At 40.9% G+C, this 19,385-nt stretch overlaps 1 protein-coding gene and 1 long non-coding RNA gene across 2 annotated transcripts in view; one reads left to right on the top strand and one right to left on the bottom strand.

Moving 5' to 3' along the window:
- Dscam3 (Down syndrome cell adhesion molecule 3) overlaps positions 1-19,385 on the bottom strand; it is a 1,308,845-nt gene that overhangs the window by 134,014 nt on the left and 1,155,446 nt on the right. Inside the window, exons 9-11 of the mRNA XM_068229415.1 lie at positions 16,768-16,921; positions 10,350-10,501; positions 7,590-7,862 (exon numbers count right to left, since the gene is read on the bottom strand). Coding sequence (XP_068085516.1) covers positions 7,590-7,862; positions 10,350-10,501; positions 16,768-16,921 — 579 coding nt within the window. The remainder of the gene's footprint in view (positions 1-7,589; positions 7,863-10,349; positions 10,502-16,767; positions 16,922-19,385) is intronic.
- Positions 1-19,385, top strand: part of LOC137502374 (uncharacterized) — a 288,122-nt gene that overhangs the window by 227,525 nt on the left and 41,212 nt on the right. The gene's annotated exons all lie outside the window — the stretch shown is intronic.

Here is a 19,385-nt window from a genome sequence, read left to right as displayed (position 1 = left end):
TATTGAGATGGACTTAGGCCTGTGTGGAGGGAGCAACATCCTACGTCAACTTCGTCCTTAATTACATGTGCCCAGAAGTCTTCATTTGCGGGCAGTTCAATTTGCTTCATGATGAGGTATGACAAACTGATTTCTTTACTGTAAATATTTTTAATTGCATTGGGACAGACTTTCCCTGCAAAATTAAACTGGGAGCATGGCATTTCCAGGCCAAAATTTCACTTGCCCCTTTTGTATTTAAAACTTTTCATTGACGACCTTCGTAACAACTTTCTTTTGAAGTGTGCGTGTGGTGTATTGGCAACTGTGCGACTTCTACTGTACACACACTTCTATTCGTTCCAAGGATCATATAAGAGAAATATTCGTTCAGTGCTTCGGGATATTGTGAAACTGGTTTAATGGAACTACATTGTGATTATTCGGCTGTAGAAATACGTTACCTAGTGTTAATCTGTGTGATAACGGAAGTGGTGGTGACCTGCATATAGTATTTGCATTTTGCTCAGATAATTTTTCAGCTGGTATACTCGAATTTGCTAACTGAACATCTTCCCTTTCTTGTCATTCTGGGTTTCTCTTTTTATTGCAGTATTCGTCCTTTCCTTGTTTGTCCCTTTCCTTTCCTGCGGCATTTTCTCTTTTTCCTTTCTTTCTCTTGGATATCTTATCTCTTTTTTTATATAATGAATTTGTAATCCGTGTAAGTGGTTGGGAAAATTTTATATTTGTATAGGCCTCCTTTCATGTAAATTGTCAGAGGTTTGATTTATTATTTCAATATATATTTCTAAATTTTATATTGGTTTCTGATCTATTTTCACTTATCATGTCCCTTATCTGGAAGGCACTTAATCGTTTGAGGAGTGGAGTAGGTAAATCCAAGGATAACCTTAAAAAATGGGGTTATCTGAAAGATCAGTCAGACTTCTGCGATTGTGGGGAGCAACAAACTACCCAACACCTGTTTGACTGTCAGTCCTGCCCTGTTCGTTGTACACTTCAAGACTTGATTCAAGCCACTGAAGAGGGAATTTCTGTTGCCCATTTCTGGGCAGACATTGTGTGAAACATGTTTTGTGACATAAAATGTATTCTGTTTTATTTGTATATAATACCTTATTTATATTTTTAAGTTTCTCAACACTCTGACACGAAATAAATAAATGTCCCTTATTCCTCCTTACATTTTTCTTTAACTTTCCAGGTTATGTAGCATCCTTTCCTTTGCCCAATATCTTGTTACTCAGCAATGCTTGTTGGAGATTTCTAAGACCACGGCCTCCATTCTTAATTTGATACTTACTTCATTGCATAAATCTTACTACTTGAGGGAAACTATTCTTAGATTTTCCCTTAGCACTATTATACATAATATATGTATATTACTCCCATGGGTCCCGTTACACAGGCGAGGTACTAGTCATTCTCCCCAGTTGTATCCCTCGACCTAATGTATCATGCTCCAGGATACTGCCCTTGAGGTGGCAGAGGTGGGATCCCTCGCTGAGTCCGAGGAAAAAACCAACCTTGGAGGGTAAACAGATTCGTGCAGCTTTGTCACGTAGGCGACAGGGAACGGAAATGTCTATATCAGATACACCTTGCTCCTCCATGTAACGAAGCATTCGTTGGGCTGTCTGTTGTCCTTTACTGTAAGTTATCTTTTTCTTAACTTTTCCGTTGTCTTCCATCTCTTCGTCCTCGGACTTAATTTTTATCTTCCTTCTCTTACAGCAGAGCAACTATTTCACTATCTGAAAGTTCATAGCTCTCATCCCGCCCCATCCATTCTGCAACGTCACTACCAGTAACATCTCCGGAACCTAAGTCCACTGTTTCTTAATTGTCTGTCTCTTTTCTTGAAATTGATTTCCTGACTGGTCTAGCAACTTTCTTCACGAACGAACGAACGAAGATTCAAATATCCACCCCACTACGTCCAACATGTCCATTTTCTTGAGTATATCGATCATCTCGCACTCTTCCTCAACGCCCAAGACAAGAGAAGAAAGCAGATTCCGCCTGTATCTCTTCTTCAGTGCTTCCAAAATGCCTGATCCATTGAGTGACACACCAAAGTCACGTTAGGAGGAAGAAACATGCGTCTTATATCTTGACTAGCGAAAAATCATTTAGCGATTAGAAAAGAAGACAAATTAGTAGCGCACTAACATCACTCATAGCTCAGTCTCTTACATATCATCAAAGCCAAGGATGAGAATGAGACATGTCAGTGAAAGTTACAAATTTGATCTAGCCCATACTAGAAGATATGGTGCCAACTCAGAAACAGATTTACAAGCAATCTTGATGCAGCATACACAAGCATTGGTTTAAGCCGTAATATCCAAGAGACACAGATCCTTCACCAAGTCTATCGTTATATGTCCTACAACTCACAGACCAACGAGAACTACGGAACGTTGAACACTTCCCGTACCTTGGTAGCCATCTCTCAGCAAATGCAAATATTGATGCCGAAAACGAAAACACTAGTGTTATTTATTTACCACAAATCTGTTCAGAAATATTGAAGGTCTAGGGCAGGGCCTCTCAGGGTGCATGCGCGTGGTGCATGCACTGTGCACGGTGCAAAAGACGACTTCGCTTGGTTGACCAGAGTGCAGACCCCCCACTCCTCTCTCCCTACACCTGTCTCCCCGTTCGGCCTGTCTCCGCGTTCCTCACCTTCACTGCTGTTTCTCCTCCACTGCGAAATGTTTATGTGTGGTGAGCGGAGATGCTCAGTTGTATGGGACAAGGTTACCAGTGTTATTAAAAAAATTAAAAAGTGAATTAGAAATACACATACATGTTTGAGAGGAATGTAAACATAATTTTTAAGAAATGCAGAACCCGTAACCAAAATGAAAATGCTACAGTACTGGAACAAACCTCATTTGTGGATATAGAATGCTCTTCTTCAAGCTGTTTCAACTTCCTTAATTCTTTCTCTCTGACGTCTCCTATGATTTCACAATAATTTTCCGAATGTAGTCTGTTGTAGTGTCTTTCAATAGACGATTTTCTTACGCACGTAATTATCGTCCCACAGATTAAGCATTTGGCGTTATCGTCACGACAAACAAACAAAAAAAATACGGAAGTTCCCAGTTCGATTGAAATGGACTTTCGGAAGTCTTTGCTTTCTTCGAAACAGGTTGCTCCATTATTATGCTGTTGTCGTGCGCTTATCTATTTCACTGATAAACACGTCGTCTACCACCAAACGCTTCGTCGCTCGAGCCAAGCCGAGTTGAGGCGAAGCGTACCGATGCACAGTGCACAGAGCCTATGCACCTCGCTCTGCACGCGTGAGAGTTTGCGCGTTTGAGAGGCCCTGGTCTAGGGAAAAATGGTGAGCCCCATGTACATATAAAATGTTTCCCAGACCTATCTTAAGATGATATATTATTTACAATATTTACTAATAGTACTGTGGTTCTAGATAAGGTCATGAAAACACTGTGGAAACATAATGACTCAGGTGCTACAATAGGTAGTAAAAATAAACATGTCAAACTCAAGTGTTTTGCCTTTGCTGATGATTTGGCACTCTTCGCTGAGACAGAACAGGAAGCAATAGCACAGATAAATGAACTACAGGAGATAGCCGAAAAAACAGGTTTAAAAATCTCCTTCACAAAAAGAGAGATGATGAGCACGGACAGGAATTATGTGAAGAGAACAATGAAGACGAAATATGGCGAAGTGAAGGTCACAAAGCAGTTTAAATACCTGGAAGAAATTATCAGCAGCAACGGGATGGATAAAGAGGCCATGGAAAATAGGAGACTTAAGTTGGAAAGGCTAAACATTGCCACCAAAGCCATTTACAACAAAAATAATCTTTCCATCAATGCGAAACTAAGACATTATGATGCTGTGGTAAAACCAGTGATTCTGTGTAGGGTGGAAAAAGCAACACTAACGAACCTGGAAAAACTACTAAAGATTGAAAGGAGAATATTGAGGAGGATTTATGGCCCAAGGGTGGTAGAGGGAAACTACAGATTACGCTCAAATAAGGAGATATACTGTACAAAAGAACAGAAGACCTGGAAACAACAAGGTTAGGAATTGCAGATGAGGAATGTCGTGATGGAGACCAATTCAGGAAAAGACTTTCCAACATTAAAGTTCTGGTTGAAGAAAAGAAAGAGCGCAGAGGGGGAAGATGGACTGAAGAGAGAAGAGCGCAACATTCTGAAAGAATGAAGGCACTGTGGAGAAAGAGGAAGGAAGAAGGGATGATTAGAAGGAAGTGAAGTGGTATTGGCGTGGTCCTAAGTTTGGCCGGTTCGCAAGAAAGAAAGAAAGAAAGAAAGAAAGAAAGAAAGAAAGAAAGAAAGAAGTACTGTTCAAAGAGCCTCCGTGGCTCAGGCGACAGCGCGCCGGCCTCTCACCGCTGGATACCGTGTTTCAAATTCCGGTCGCTCCATGTGAGATTTGTGCTGGACAAAGTGAAGGCGGGACAGGTTTTTCTCCGGGTACTCCGGTTTTCCCTTTCATCTTTTATTCCAGCAACACACTCCAGTATCATTTCATCTGTCTGTCATTAATCATTGCCCTAGAGGAGTGCGACAGGCCTCGGCAGCCAGCACAATTCCTATCCTCGCTGCAAGATAGAGGCTTCATTGATTCCATCCCTGACCCGGTCATTGACTGGAAAACAGGGTGTAGGTTTTCAGTAATATTACTGTGCAAGCATACACGGTAACTCCTTCACCTCTCTGAGCTGAGCGATAAACAAGCGATGAAGGTATCAATTTCTATAGAGGTAGAGAGGGATTTCCGGAGAAAGATCAGGTCAGTTTGTTTGGCTGTTATCTCAATGGAAGGTAACCTTAGTGTATTGGAGAGGGAGTGATGGTAAATTATCCTTTCGGTGCGGCTCTGTACTCTCTTGTAGCTTACTCACGTTCTCTCCGCTGTTGTGGGATGCCAAGCTTCAGTACATCAGTACGGGCCAAACCATGCAAATCATTGCTTTTGGGCGCTTTCGGGTAAGGATCTTTGATAATCAAGCTTTGTGTGTACCGAGCTATAACATCTCTTACATATCGGTGTGAAACATGGACTACCTTCAGAAGGCACATAATATGCCTGGAAAAATACCACCAGCGCTGCCTGAGAAGGATCCTGAGAGTGAAATGGCAAGTTCGGCGCACTAATATTCGTGTTCTAGAAAAAGCAAACTCCACTAGTATTGAAGGTATGATCATCAAGCGCACATTCTTCGTATGCTTTAATCCGTTTGCTGAAACGAAAACGAATTCTGTATTCCCAGCTGAAGGACGGTCAAAGACGACACGGAGGACCATTCAACTCCAAAAATATTAGGTTTGCGGCCAATGTTTATGGGACCCTTTCTCCTTTTGTGTGCTGCTTCCTTTGTAAATACTGGAACATTTTCAAGGACATCCCGTAGAAATTGGCGAGCGCGGAATTTTGAAGAAAAACACTATACGGCCTGCCTCCAAGAGACCAAATAATATGTCAACAATGTGGTACATCTGCGGCTCCAAGATTGGCTTCTACAGCCATCTAAGAACTCACAAAAACGGAGTTTTGAAGAAGATAATCATACTCGTCAGCGAGTGATAGCCCATCATCAGTATAGTGTAAATGCTGCAGTTGGTCTCGCCAGCCAAGGCACCTCGACCAATACCACAAAACCTCTGGGTCATCGGCAGCTAATGGTACGAAATGAGGCGAAATGTATTGACAATTCAAAATTTTAAAATTCATCCACTGACCAGAATTCAAAACTTGATGATGAAGAATAAATGGATAAATATGAACGTAAAATAATAAGCGCAACTCACAATACTGAAAGTTAAAAATAATTCCAAAATTAATCCACTGACTAGAATTAAAAAAAGAGACAATGAACAATGATTATGTACTTGAAACAATCAGTGAATCCGACCCGCAATTCCCCACTTTCCCAGACACAAACTTAAAACAATGGTTTATACGGACGAAGGAGCTGCTTCCAAAGCACAATCCTGAATCGATGATGCTTGCTGTCTAAAGTGGTCCAAAATCCAGGTCAATAGCCGCTCATAATGGTACTAGTGAAACATGGACGATAACTAGCTCAGAAAGAAAGAGAATAGAAGCTTCTGAAATGCGGTGTTACAGAAGAATGCTGAAGGTGAGATGGATAGATCGAATCACGAATGAAGAGATACTGACTCGAATTGGTGAGAGGAAATCGATTTGGCTAAATTTGACGAGAAGAAGAGATAGAATGATAGGACACATCTTAAGACACGCAGGACTTGTTCAGTTGCTTTTTGAAGGAAGTGTAGGTGGTAAGAACGGTAGGGATAGACCAAGGTATGAATATGACAAGCAGATTAGAGCAGATGTAGGATGCAATAGTTACGTAGAAATGAAAAGGTTAGCACAGGATAGGGTGGCATGGATAGCTGCATCAAACCAGTCTATGGACTGATGACTCAACAATGGTACTAGTAAAGTAGAACCATGGCGTTTCTTATGTAGCGGTAATAATCACAGGTAACGCAGACCTAAGGTGTTTCTCACACAATGGCCCCATTCATAGGCAACGCAAACCCATGGCGTTCCTCACATAGTGGGTACTAATCACAAAGACTCGTACTATCCCGTGGTGTTCCTCACATAGTGGGTTCTAATCACAAAGACTCGTACTATCCCGTGGTGTTCCTCACATAGTGGGTACTAATCACAAAGACTCGTACTATCCCGTGGTATTCCTCACATAGTGGGTACTAATCACAAAGACTCGTACTATCCCGTGGCGTTCCTCACATAGTGGGTACTAATCACAAAGACTCGTACTATCCCGTGGTATTCCTCACATAGTGGGTACTAATCACAAAGACTCGTACTATCCCGTGGCGTTCCTCACATAGTGGGTACTAATCACAAAGACTCGTACTATCCCGTGGTGATCCTCACATAGTGGGTACTAATCACAAAGACTCGTACTATCCCGTGGTGATCCTCACATAGTGGGTACTAATCACAAAGACTCGTACTATCCCGTGGCGTTCCTCACATAGTGGGTACTAATCGCAGGCAACGCAGACCCATAGTGTCGCTCATATAGTGCTACTAATCACAGTAGGATTGTCTTCTGAAGAAGTTCCCGTGGTGTTCCTAGGAATACAGACCCACGATGTCCACACCCAGATGATGAAACACCCTGGGGTGTTCAACTGAACCTGGACAGAGGGGAGCCTCCGTCATAGTGGGGGATACTGTAGACGGGTGCTGTAAATCCACAGTGATCCACCCACAGACCCATGGTATTCCTCACATAGTGGTACTAATCGCAAGAAAAGTCGACTCGTGATGTCCCTCGCGTGATGATACTAATCACAGGTAATCCCCTGGTTCAAAATTCAGTATCCCTTGGTCGCCTATTACAACAGGCAGGGGATACCGTGGGTGTATTCTTCGTCTGCCACATTCCCAAACAAACGTTTACCGTTCATCCATGTACAAACACATTCCAGAACTGATTCTGGCTGCTCCTGTATCTACTGGACAGGATGTCACAAGGGTAGGTTGTCCACCCTGTACGTACTCACTGTTCACGGTCAGCTGTATTTCCCGCCGGGCTGGTTCTCCACCGGAACCTCGCACTATACACGTGTAGCTGCCAGCATCCAGCGCTTGCTCCACTCTGCTGATGGTCAGCGCCCCGCTAGGTGTTGTGTGGTGTCTCAGGTCCGGCGGCAAAGACTGCCCGTGTCGTTCCCAAGACACTGAGTTGATCGGGTAGCCAGAATACGGGCAGTGAATCGTGATGTCAGATCCTGCTACAGCTCGCACCGGGTCAATCATACGGATATACGGAGGACCTGAAATAATAGAGCATAATATTAAAAAAAAAAGGTGCAGTAAGTGACAAAGTCGATCACAAAGTAAAAATATACGTTTACGAATAAAACACTGTTTCAATACTCTAATTTATTTCGAGGATGATCCGATAAATGCACAGACACAATTCTATTGAACTATGAATGGCCACACTCACTAATCGCCGTCTATTTACAAGTCGCCGTTCTGTACACACAGCAGGGAGTCCCGACTCTTTGGAATTACCTGAGAGGTCTACAATCCTATTCACAGGCTTGACTAACTTTCACTTCTCCAAGTCCAGTCACCTCACATAGCAACTGCGTGCAGACAGGTAGATTTGAAAACAGTGCTACTGGCCATAAAACACACGACGACTGTTCCTTGGTTCGATTCCAGTGATTTGCACAATCACATGCAGTTAGAAATAAACATAAATGCCTAAATGTTTGAGTGTGATTTGATAGAATCTGATGATGCTCTTTCAAGAACGAAACGTCACTCTATTTTAATTAAAGTAGTTTCTTTTTCAAGTAGTTTACAAGTTTATTTCCTCAAAGTTCAGTTTCTGCAGACTGAAGAGATGGCTTCAGATATTACAAATTTTGAGGACTGACGATGGTAGGGTTGAAACTAGAGCCCGGATTATATGTAATTACATATTCTGTTCCCATACCTGTAGCTACAAGAAAAACTAAAATGTCGGTGAATCACACTAAAAGGACCATTATTCCAGGAGTTTAAAGTTACATATGTTTACATATTTCGTTGCATAATAAATATTTTGATAAATATTTTGAAAGAAAACACAATTCCTTTTTCACTAAATTTACATCGAGTTAAGTGTTTAATTACATACTTGAAAATAGTTCAAAAAGCCTGTACGTGTCTAACATCTAAACATAATTTAATTATTTAAAGTGAAGTACTCTGTCAAAAAATAGCATCCCTCTTAACTATGTCTCTATTTCTTTCTTTCTTTCTTTCTTCATTTCTTCTTCTTCACTTCCATAAAGGCCTGCAGTCCACACAGAGTCTTCAGGAACATTAATACCCATATATGTGATTGATGAGATCAAATTTCTTCTCTCTTGATCAGGACCTTCCTTGCTTGAGCAAATCTACAATTAAATATTTCTCTACCGGGCAATTTGAAATACGCGTCAGTGACTTCATGTGAAGTTCAAAGATATTTTTCTATATATAATACTGTAACATCCTAACAGACAGAAGGCATTCCATGACCGCAGAAAATTTGGAAAACTATTTAGTTATTACTTGTGCCTCCAAATAAAATTTAGAGGTTGAATAACATCTGCACTTTTAACTTTTTCGGTTTTGTTTCCTTTTCTGTGTACAAGAATACATCAAATGAAGCTTAGATATTAAGTTAAATATTTTTATTTATTACATATTTAAGTACATATGTTGTCAATATTAGCTACATATTTATGTACATATAACTCATTTTTGTATTACATATAATCCGGGCTCTAGTTGGAACTCAGCCAGGGTGGGAAATCAGAAATAAATGGTGGTGGTGGGGGGGGGGACATAGGGATTAACTATTAGTGTTTATTTCAGGCACTATTTCGCTGGGGGGAGGGGTAAATTTCTCCTGTAATTTAATTACCCCCTCCCCGCAGACAAATGTAAATTGTAGATCTTTTTGTCTGATTTTTTTTTGTAATAACGAGAATGATAAACATTAGAACATTATTCCAATCAGCTGAGAAGTTTTGAGAGACTGTCGCTTTCTTACGAAAGGCCAAGCGAGGCGCGATTTGTCCTGATTTATTGCTTTATTAGTGGAACCTTCCTCTGTCAGGGCTAAGTTTTGACTGAAAAAGTTTGTCGGTTTGTACACTGCTTAAGTGAATATTGTCCTATAGGCTACTTATCGGAAACACACCCTCTCCAAGAAGTACAGGAGTGGTGTAAGCTCGAGCTACTTAGAGAAATGACAAAGGAGGAGAGCTTCAAGTAATTTATATTTTTTCCCCGGGTTTCAGATGGACTTGTCAGAGTGAAACATATATAATAGGTTGCAGGTCCGGATTGCCACTGCTGCGTTTTTTTTATTGCTGAAGGTCTGGCAGTTACTTGAATTAGTGCTGAGGTTTTCATTAAAATATGTACAGTAAAAGTAATTATTTTCCGTCATAAATTATGTGTTCCACATTTTCCTCATAATTTTATAATGAAAGAATCCCCCTCCCCAGGGCAATTTTAGTGGGGGAGGGAACCTTTGAGATAAAATCGTCGGTGGGGGAAAATCCCTCCCTTCCCCCCCCCCGCGATTTTGCACCCTGAACTCAGCATATTCCTGGTCGTACTTTCGAGGTGGGGACTGTCAAGTCGAGTTTCATTCCAGGCTCACTGGAAAATAAATAAATAAATATTCCTTACATTTTATCCCTTAATACTTTCGTATAATGAAATACATAATCTATATTTTTAGTTTAGACAGAAGTCAGTGAGTTACAAACCATAGATATTGAGACGGGCCGCATAGTTGGCTGTTCCCAGTGTGTTGGAAGCACTGCAACTGTAAAGTCCGCCATCTTGGACTCGCACGCTGGAGATGTTCACGTGACTGATGACGTCACCCGCTTGGTCCACGTACTGGCCTATGGTATACCTGGTTAGAAAATGTGACAGAAGGTTGATTTCATAATCAGCACAAACTTAGAATACAGGCTAACAGAAACATACACATTTCCAAAGGCCAACTTTTATGATTATCAACATTTTAATAATTCTTATACAAAGAGCATTCATTTCACATTTCAACAACACTTTTTAAAAATGTATAATTTATTTCAAAAGGGCCACCTGAGCCAAGACTCGTAACGGTGGAGTGCAATTTATTACATTTGATAACAGCCATGAAATTCGAGAACATTAGCATCTACGACAAAAATATAATGAACTGTACAATGAATTCTGCCAACGGCCGTAGCCATATTGAAACACCGGATCCCGTGAGATCTCCTAAGTTAAGCAACATTGGGCGTGGTCAAGATTTGGATGGGTTGCCACGCGCTGTTGGTTGGTTGGGGGGGGGGGGGTAAGGGAATGGAGGAGCAGAAAGAAACTAGCCACCCTACCGTACGTAAACTCCGACTCAGGCACACCTCTGCAGAGGTTCGGATCTGCCTTCGGCGAGAATACACCTCCCTTAAAAACGATGAATTCTAACATTAAAATATCATGGTAATAGAAATCCAATCTGAACAGCAGTAGTATAATATGCTATAGGAGAACTGTAAGTATTCAATTTTCCTTTTGATAATTGCGAGTATTTATTTTCACGGCAAACTCCTTTGCGGTTCGTTTGCTAGTCTTAACCCTGCAGTGGTCGCAATGGGTCTATGCGACCCGGACGGACATTCTTATTGGTGTTCCTGTTGTTGGAATGCACCGAACGCTTCCCCATCCCTCGTAGCTTCTTGGCTCCCGACGTTTCAACCGAACACAGTAGCCCGCTCTGTTCAGTGTCTCGCAGACCTGGTGCGACTGTTAACGTTGGTCTTTTTCTTTTTTTGTCAAATTTCGCACTGTTAGTTTAGTACACTTTTTCTTCCGTGTAACAATTGATTAAGCTAACTCTGCCTGGATTCTTTCCATATCGGAGGAATCTGAAGATGAAGAAGCTCTTAGTCATTTCTGCCCGACAAGCAAAGAGGAAGACATCCTTCATCTGTCCCGAGGGCCAAAATTTTATTTGCAGAGAACATGGACAATTTGTCTGCAGAATGTGCATAGAAATTGATTAAAGTGATGTTTCCCTGTATTTAGACGTGTTTCTAAAACTAATTTGATTTTGATTTTATGAAGTATGATGCATAATTCACATATACCTAAAAAATCCATATTTTTGTACCAATAGTTCAAGTGTGAAATTTTCAAAAATATGTTCTATTAAGACTGTGTAGAAAATAGATGAGTGTTGCTTTATGCATGTAGATGCAGGAAAAAGTGAAAAAAAAAAAGATGTGAAATACATTTTACTGTTACCATGTTTTACCTTTCACAAGTTAACAGAAAACAATCAGGTTTTCAGTGTAATTATTAAAATACATTTTTTGGTTAAGAAACGGGATAGTTAAATATTGTAGTCATGTAAACTTCATTAAAATAAACGAAATAATGACCTATAATACTGTAATTGGAAATGAAGTATACAAATCTAACAATAAAACACTGAGAACATGATAAAAGTTCGCTGTTACACCAAAACTTATTTATGCGTAATTATGAAGGCGTATGATCTCCGGAGCTACACTGGCGCCTACGAGCAACCTACTGTCTGTAACCTATCTAGGTTGAAATCTAAGTTTGTAAACGGAGCGAACACTCAATCTCCAAGCAAGAAGAAATAACCAAGGAAAGTTAAAATCCTCGACGCGGCAGGAAGTCAAGCCTGGGATCCCTTCGGCCACAAGTCAGCATGTTATCTAGTTAGCCACCGAGTCTGAATAATTAATAGGTGTAAAACTTGTAATACTACTTTTTTTTTTTTTTTTTTTTTTTGCAATTTGCTTTACGTCGCACCGACACAGATAGGTCATGGCGACGATGGGCCAGGAAAGGACTAGGGGTGGGAAGGAAGTGACCGTGGCCTTAATTAAAGTAGGTACAGCACCAGCATTTGCCTGGTATGAAAATGGGAAACCAAGCAAAACCATTTTCAGAGCTACCGACAGTGGGGTTAGAACCCCTATGTCCCGAAGGCAAGCTCACGGCTGCGCACCCCTAACCGCACAGCCAACTCGCTCGGTGGATTCAATTCCAACCTTCTCCGCAGTGCAGCATATGCCGCCGTTGGGTGGAGACGTTGACCCGTGAGCAGAATCCTTACTGTTATTCGACAAGAGTACGCTATGTACCATGCTCCTTCTGCTTTACCAATTATCTCCGAAAATAATAACGGATATAATAAAATGTGCCATATTATAATTACCATAATACTAAGACGAACACGTACCTATAACGTGGACGAAGAGGAATTGCATGTTACTGAGCCAGTTAACTTTGCGGTTTGGGTCACTCAATTGTCCGCCTGCATTCAGGATATACTGGGCTGTGTCACTGCCTTCGTGATGATCTCGAGGGCAGTGGCTGTGTGCGGTAGTTCTATTCAAAGAGGCCATTTTGATGTCGTTATATCACCAGTATTTGACACAATGAAAAGTACTTCTCGGAAAGATCTGATGTCCTTATTACCATTGCCGAAAATGAAAACAGACTGTCCCTATTTTTTTTATTGTTTTACAAGTTTTTTGAGGTGAAGATTTGGCTGTTTAAACCCACATACAGTCGCTCGCATAAGTATTCGTCCATCTGACCTTTTCATACACCGAACACCAAGAATACATTACAAAGCTTAAGGTACGTTAAGAAAGAAGTAAGCAGTGGATATGCAATATATACTTACAATAATAACGGCAGAATATACCTTCTTGCAGGTCATTACTCTTTAATAAAAAACAATTAGTGTTATTGGGCTAACAAATGGCAACTCGAAAGTATTCGTCCACCTTGTGCACTGTCTTGTATAACGATCACAGCATTGAGGAAGTTAGTCACATCACCAAGTTCAGCCAATCAGCGAGTGAACATCTAGTGCATGGCCCGACTACAATGGTTAAGATAAAGAAACGAGCTGTTGTTGAACAAGAACGAATTATCCAACTCCACCAAATTGATGATTATTAAAGAGTAATTGCTGAGAAAACAGGAATACCGCGAAATACAGTCGCAAGTATCATTCAGCGATATAAGACCACTGTAATTGTACTCAACAGAACAAGAACTGGGTGGCCAAGAAAGCTGACAGCAGGAGAAGAGCGAAGCATTATACGCACCGTCCAGCAAAATTCCCATGTGTCTGGACCTGTGCTTCGGACAGATGTACAAACCTTCACTGGGAATAACATCAGCACAAACACCGTACGACGTGTTGTAGAGAGCTGTTTTGCAGGGCCGTAAAGGCAGAAGAACCCCCTGGATGAGTGAGGTGAACTGTAAGAAGAGGCTGGCATTCGCCAAAGGGTACGTTAGAAAGCCTTCGGGGTTTCGGAAACACGTGTTGTTTACCGAGAAGAGCAAATTCTGTTTATATGATTGCTCTGGAAAGTGACGTGTATGGAGAAAGAAGAACGCCGAGCTCGAAAATCAAAGTCTGCAACCAACCGTAAAATATGGAGAAGGCTCCATTATGGTATGGGGGTGTATGTCGGCGGTTGGGGTAGCTAACTGCCATATAATACCTGAACGGATTGATAAGATGCTGTATTTGAACAATTTAAAGCAACACATATCACCCAGCGTAGCAAAATTAGGTCTTGATAGTGGGTACTTCTTTCAGCAAGATCATGACAGTAAGCATACTGCTCGTGTTATTAGGAAATGGCTACTCTACAATACACCTCATGTGCTGCAGACATCACTCCAGTCTCCAGACTTAAACCACATAGAGCATTTTTGGGCGGAATTAAAATGTAAACTGAACAAGCAGCGTGTTATAAATAAGGAAGCTTTGAAGCAATACTTCATGGACGAATGGCACAAAATAGGCCCGTAAGTGATAGAAAAGCTGGTGACATCCATGCCGAAAGCCTTCAAGCCGTGACTGTTTCCAAAGGACGTTCGACGCGCTACTGATGACTGTACATTCCTCGAGTTCTTACTGTGGACGAATACTTTTGCAACGTGACTTTTCTGCAAGCAGTGCGATTGTTTCGTATTTTTTTCCAAATGCCAGTGCTTACAGTGCTATACATTATGTTCTCAGATGTTCAAATGGCAAATAAAACATACTATTAGTTGTTTATCATTAACTTCTTTATGATATTGGTGCTATTGGCCATTGACCTCCCATGACGTACGTGGACGAATACTTATGCGAGCACCTGTATTATTATACAATTCTGGAATCATATAACAGCTACCGGTACGTATATATGACTCCCACATTACAGTCATACACACGAAGATGGGAGTAGCGATTCGTAACTTCCTCTCTATGTTGTAACCAGTGCAGCGAATTGATTCACTTTCCAGGAGATAAATTTTGCATAGTCAATCTGCACTAAATGTTATGGCAGGACACTCCAAACTTCGTTGAGAGAAATCTGATTATAACCTCTTTTATATTGTAGTAACTGTATGAGATATTCTCGTAATCGGTGGATATGCTAAAGAATTCCAGATTGTGGAACAACGGATTCTGTTGGCAATTTGGCAAAACCAGATGTATACATTTTGAGGTTAACGAAAAACAAACTCTAAAGGCCTGCAGAAAAATCGATATTACATTTAATAATAATAATTTTAATTGCTCAATTAAAAAATTAAAATAATACTTTCCTAAGCAGTGTTTGAAGAAAAATTCTTCTCTTTTAAGGGACACTAAGTAACATACCAGAAAAATCACAAAATAGAAAAACTTACGTGCTTCTGCCATATTTCCTCAGGATTTATTATCAGACCCCGGATTTTTGGGCAGAAATTAGAATGCAAATTAATTTGGTTATTAGAAAATGTATGGTCCTCCGTGGCTCAGGCGGCAGCGCGCCTGCCTCTCACCGTTGGGTTCTATGGTTCAAATCCCGTCCACTCCACGTGAGATTTGTGCTGGACAAAGCCGATGTGGGACAGGTTTCTTTCCAGCAAGGCAATCTAGTATTATTTCATCTGTCCGTCATTAATCATTATTTCAGAACCCCTGTGGGTTGGGGACGCAAATTAAGAGTACACTCACGGTATCCCCTGCCTGTCGTAAAAGGCGACTAATAGGGACGACCAAGGGATGATTGAATTAGAACCATGAAACTACTTGTGATTAGTACCACTATATGCGGAACATTACGGGCTTACGTTGCCAGTGATTATTACCACTATATGAGCGACACCGTGGGTCTGCGTTGCCTGTGATTAGTACCACTATGTGAGAAACACCACGGGTTCGCGTTGCCTATGAGTGGCGCCATTATGTGGGAAACACTATAGGTCTGCGTTACCTGTGCGACGTACATTACTTGTGAGTTGTACCATAATGTGTGGAACATTGTGAGTCTAGACTACTTTTGATTAATACCACTACATGAAAAATAGGCTACTATGTCATTATGAGGGGCAGTTGACCAGGATTTTTGGACCCTCTTAGACAACGAGCATCATCGATTCAGGATTGTGCTTTGGAAGCACTCCCTTGGTTAGTAATGCTGTTGTTTTTAGATAGTTTCTGGGAAGGTGAGGCATTGTGGGTCGCATCCACTGATTGTTTTAGGTTCATAATCATTATTCATCGTCTTGTTTTTTGAATTCTAGTCGGTGGATCGACTTCGGAACTTTCAATATTGTGAGTTGGCTCCGGTGATTATTTTAAATTCTTATTCATCCATTCATTCTTCATAGTCATTGGATGAATTTTGGACTTTTAAATTGTCATTATATTTCGTCTCATTTCGTACCATTAAGGGGCCAATGACCTTGATGTTAGGTCCCTTTAAACACAAGCATCATCATCATCACTGCCCCGAAGGAGTGCGACAGGTTTGGGCAGCCAGCACAATTCCTGTTCTCGCCGCTAGATGGGGCCTTCATTCATTCCTTTCATGAGCCGGTCGAATGATTCGCCTAACCCTCTCTTCCGTAGTATAATGAGCGTAACATAAATTTTAGGGGTTCTGATGGAAGAACCCCTAACGTTTATGCAAAGCTCATAGCATAACCGTTGTGCAGACTAGAGTATACTTACTACTCGCTTCGGTATGTTTGCATTCTAATCTATTCCTGCCTCAAAATTCGGACTCTAGATTTAACAAGTACAGATTATAACTGAGAAGTAGTCAATCCCAGCTGAAATATAAATCGAAGTGCTAAAGAAATGTATTTTACCTGTGAGGGAAAGTTGTTGCAGTGAGCACCTGACCATCTAAAGCCCACGTGAACTGTGGTGGCGGACTGCCGGTTGCCGAACAGCGTAAGGATACAGGAGGCCCAGGACTCAGAGCCTGCTCTATAAAGGTGGACTGTAGTTCAGGCATCGTGTCTGAAAGAAAGTAAGGAATTCTTTGTTTAGAATGGTACACAACCAGTGTTCATATTTAAAAAATTCCTTACGCTGTTTTTCATTAAGGTATGTAGATTTTGTTGCACTTTCCACTTTAAAAACGTGTCAGTTCTCATTCAGTGCGACCGGTGAAATAAAAAAGGCAAAAAGCACACACATTGAAATTAGCAACAACAACAACAACAACAAGAAAAAGAAAATCCTGCCAAATTGTTTCCCTTTGAGAAAAAACAAACGATGAAAAAATTTGTTTCAATAAATGAAACTCATAATGTCATAATGTTAAGGATTAATTTATTTGCATCTAACGAAATTTTTCTTTCGAGAATCATGTGTATGGAATTTGGAGTCACAAGTGTTGGATTTAGTGCAAATAAAGGAGAAAAGTGACTCAGGGGCTATGCAACTACCAGGACTGAACTAATTGGTTCTCTTGAGTATGATGAGATAAAAGAGCCTTCTATGTTTGTTCATTATGACCATCCATCAATACTTCACATCACAGCCTGCAAGATCACTAACGCCCCTCTTTGATAATATATCTCTGTGATGACCATCCATCAATACTTCACATCACAACCTGCACAGTTGTTACGTAACATCGCGCCACACATTTTGTATTGCTAATGGATAATAATAATAATACTACTAATAATAATAATAATATACTTACAAGGTGTAGAATGTCTGTCGTTTTCTCACAATTCATGAGTTTAAAAGCATTCTTTTGTGGATACACTCATTTTTCTTTCGATTTATCGCAACTGGATGGAGTTGGAGCGTATTGTAAAAGGCTACTAAAAGGGGAACAACCAAAGAATCTGTACTCGCTCTCTCGTCTGCTAAGCACAAAACCATATCCAGTATTCTATGCTTTTCCGCTTGTCTGGAGGAAATCCCCTGTTCATTATCACTGGGTCAGATAAAGCTTCGCCTACTCTATTTTCTAGAAATATAGCAACCCATTCAGTCACTCTTTTTTCTAGTCCAATAGCACTCATTTTTTCCAGTGGATAACGTGGTTTGCGATTTCTAACACAGTTTATTATTTCAACAGGGGATTTTTAATCATTGTGGTCACTAAAACAATTTACTGAATTCGTAGGTCACAGTTGCAGTTGACACAGCCACTTGAAAATCTCGGATACATCGTTTGTTCTCATCTCTAGAGGTCGGATGTGCAGGGTGGTCGCAAACACCGTGAACCTGGGGGTATGGGCGTGAGAGGGATTTCAAATGGACATTGCAACCCTCTAACGCAAATATTACCTGGTTCCCGTTGTTTGAGACCACCCTGCATAGACATTAATAAGTTAGAATACGAAGTGACTGAAGCGATGAACAAGTATATACTATCCCGAACAACATTCCTGTTATGAGAATTGTATAAACATTAGGGGCTTGGTGTCTCAGAACCCCTAAAAGTGATGTTACTCCCCGTTACATTACAGAAGAGCGGGCTAGCAGGCACTTCCTTCTCCACAAATTAGTTTGTATTCTAACTCATTACTGCCTAAACATGCGGGCTCTACTCATCTTGACCAGTAGCGGCGATTAGGGAGAGGGGGAGGTGTGCTGTGAGGAGGGGCAGTTGCCTTCCCACTTTGCGGAAAAACGATATAATTTTATTCCATTTTATTCGCATGAAACTGGGAATTATTCAAAAAAGCAATTTGTATAAACCCTGTTGTCTTTTCAGCTAATTCTTACTTTGAATTTATTTTATTACGAAGAAAAAATGAGGGGAAATACGCACAAAATACAGTTCGTCGCGGCTAACAGTGCCACAGCAAGTAGCGAAGACGCACGGAGCAACGTGTAGCGTGTTCTGCGATGGAGGGTAGCAGGGGTATATTTGTGATAAGGTTACCCGCTTGCCTTCGTCAGTCTGGCAGTCTTACTCAGACAATGTCTGTTCCCTTTTACCGAGTGTCTGTTACTTAGTGTGTAGTCAAATAGTAAATTACTTTTGAACTGTATAATCACGCCGTTATTCTACTTAATTGTAATACATGGGCAATTCTTGTTCCTGGTGAAAGTTATTACCGCACTTAAGTTGGTAGACTGTCAACCCTCTATCGAAATTCACTCGGAGAGATCACCAAAAACTTACCATTTTATAGCAAATTCTTTCAATTTGATATCTTTCCCCCCATCCCCCGCGATATCCTTTGGACCCGGGGAGTTTTTGCTGTCTATAAATGTTTATGCCCCTCCTCCCACTTCTGACACCTAATCTGTCTCTGACTATAGATAACGCAACACCACTGTTCGTATTTGTCAAAGTAAAGTAGCTCAGTCGAAGGTTATATGAACGTCCTATCTGACGGTGTACCGAGAAAGAAATCCGATCGTCGTCTTTTATCTTCGTGCTCACCATATTGGCTGACTGACTGACTTCAGCGTACAATAGGATGGGGATGAAAAAGAAGAAAAGAGAAAA

Source organism: Anabrus simplex, chromosome 10 (assembly GCF_040414725.1).
Source record: "Anabrus simplex isolate iqAnaSimp1 chromosome 10, ASM4041472v1, whole genome shotgun sequence".
Taxonomy (NCBI): domain Eukaryota; kingdom Metazoa; phylum Arthropoda; class Insecta; order Orthoptera; family Tettigoniidae; genus Anabrus; species Anabrus simplex.
The sequence above is the reverse complement of the archived record's forward strand: the minus strand, read 5'-3'. Positions and strand labels throughout refer to the sequence as shown.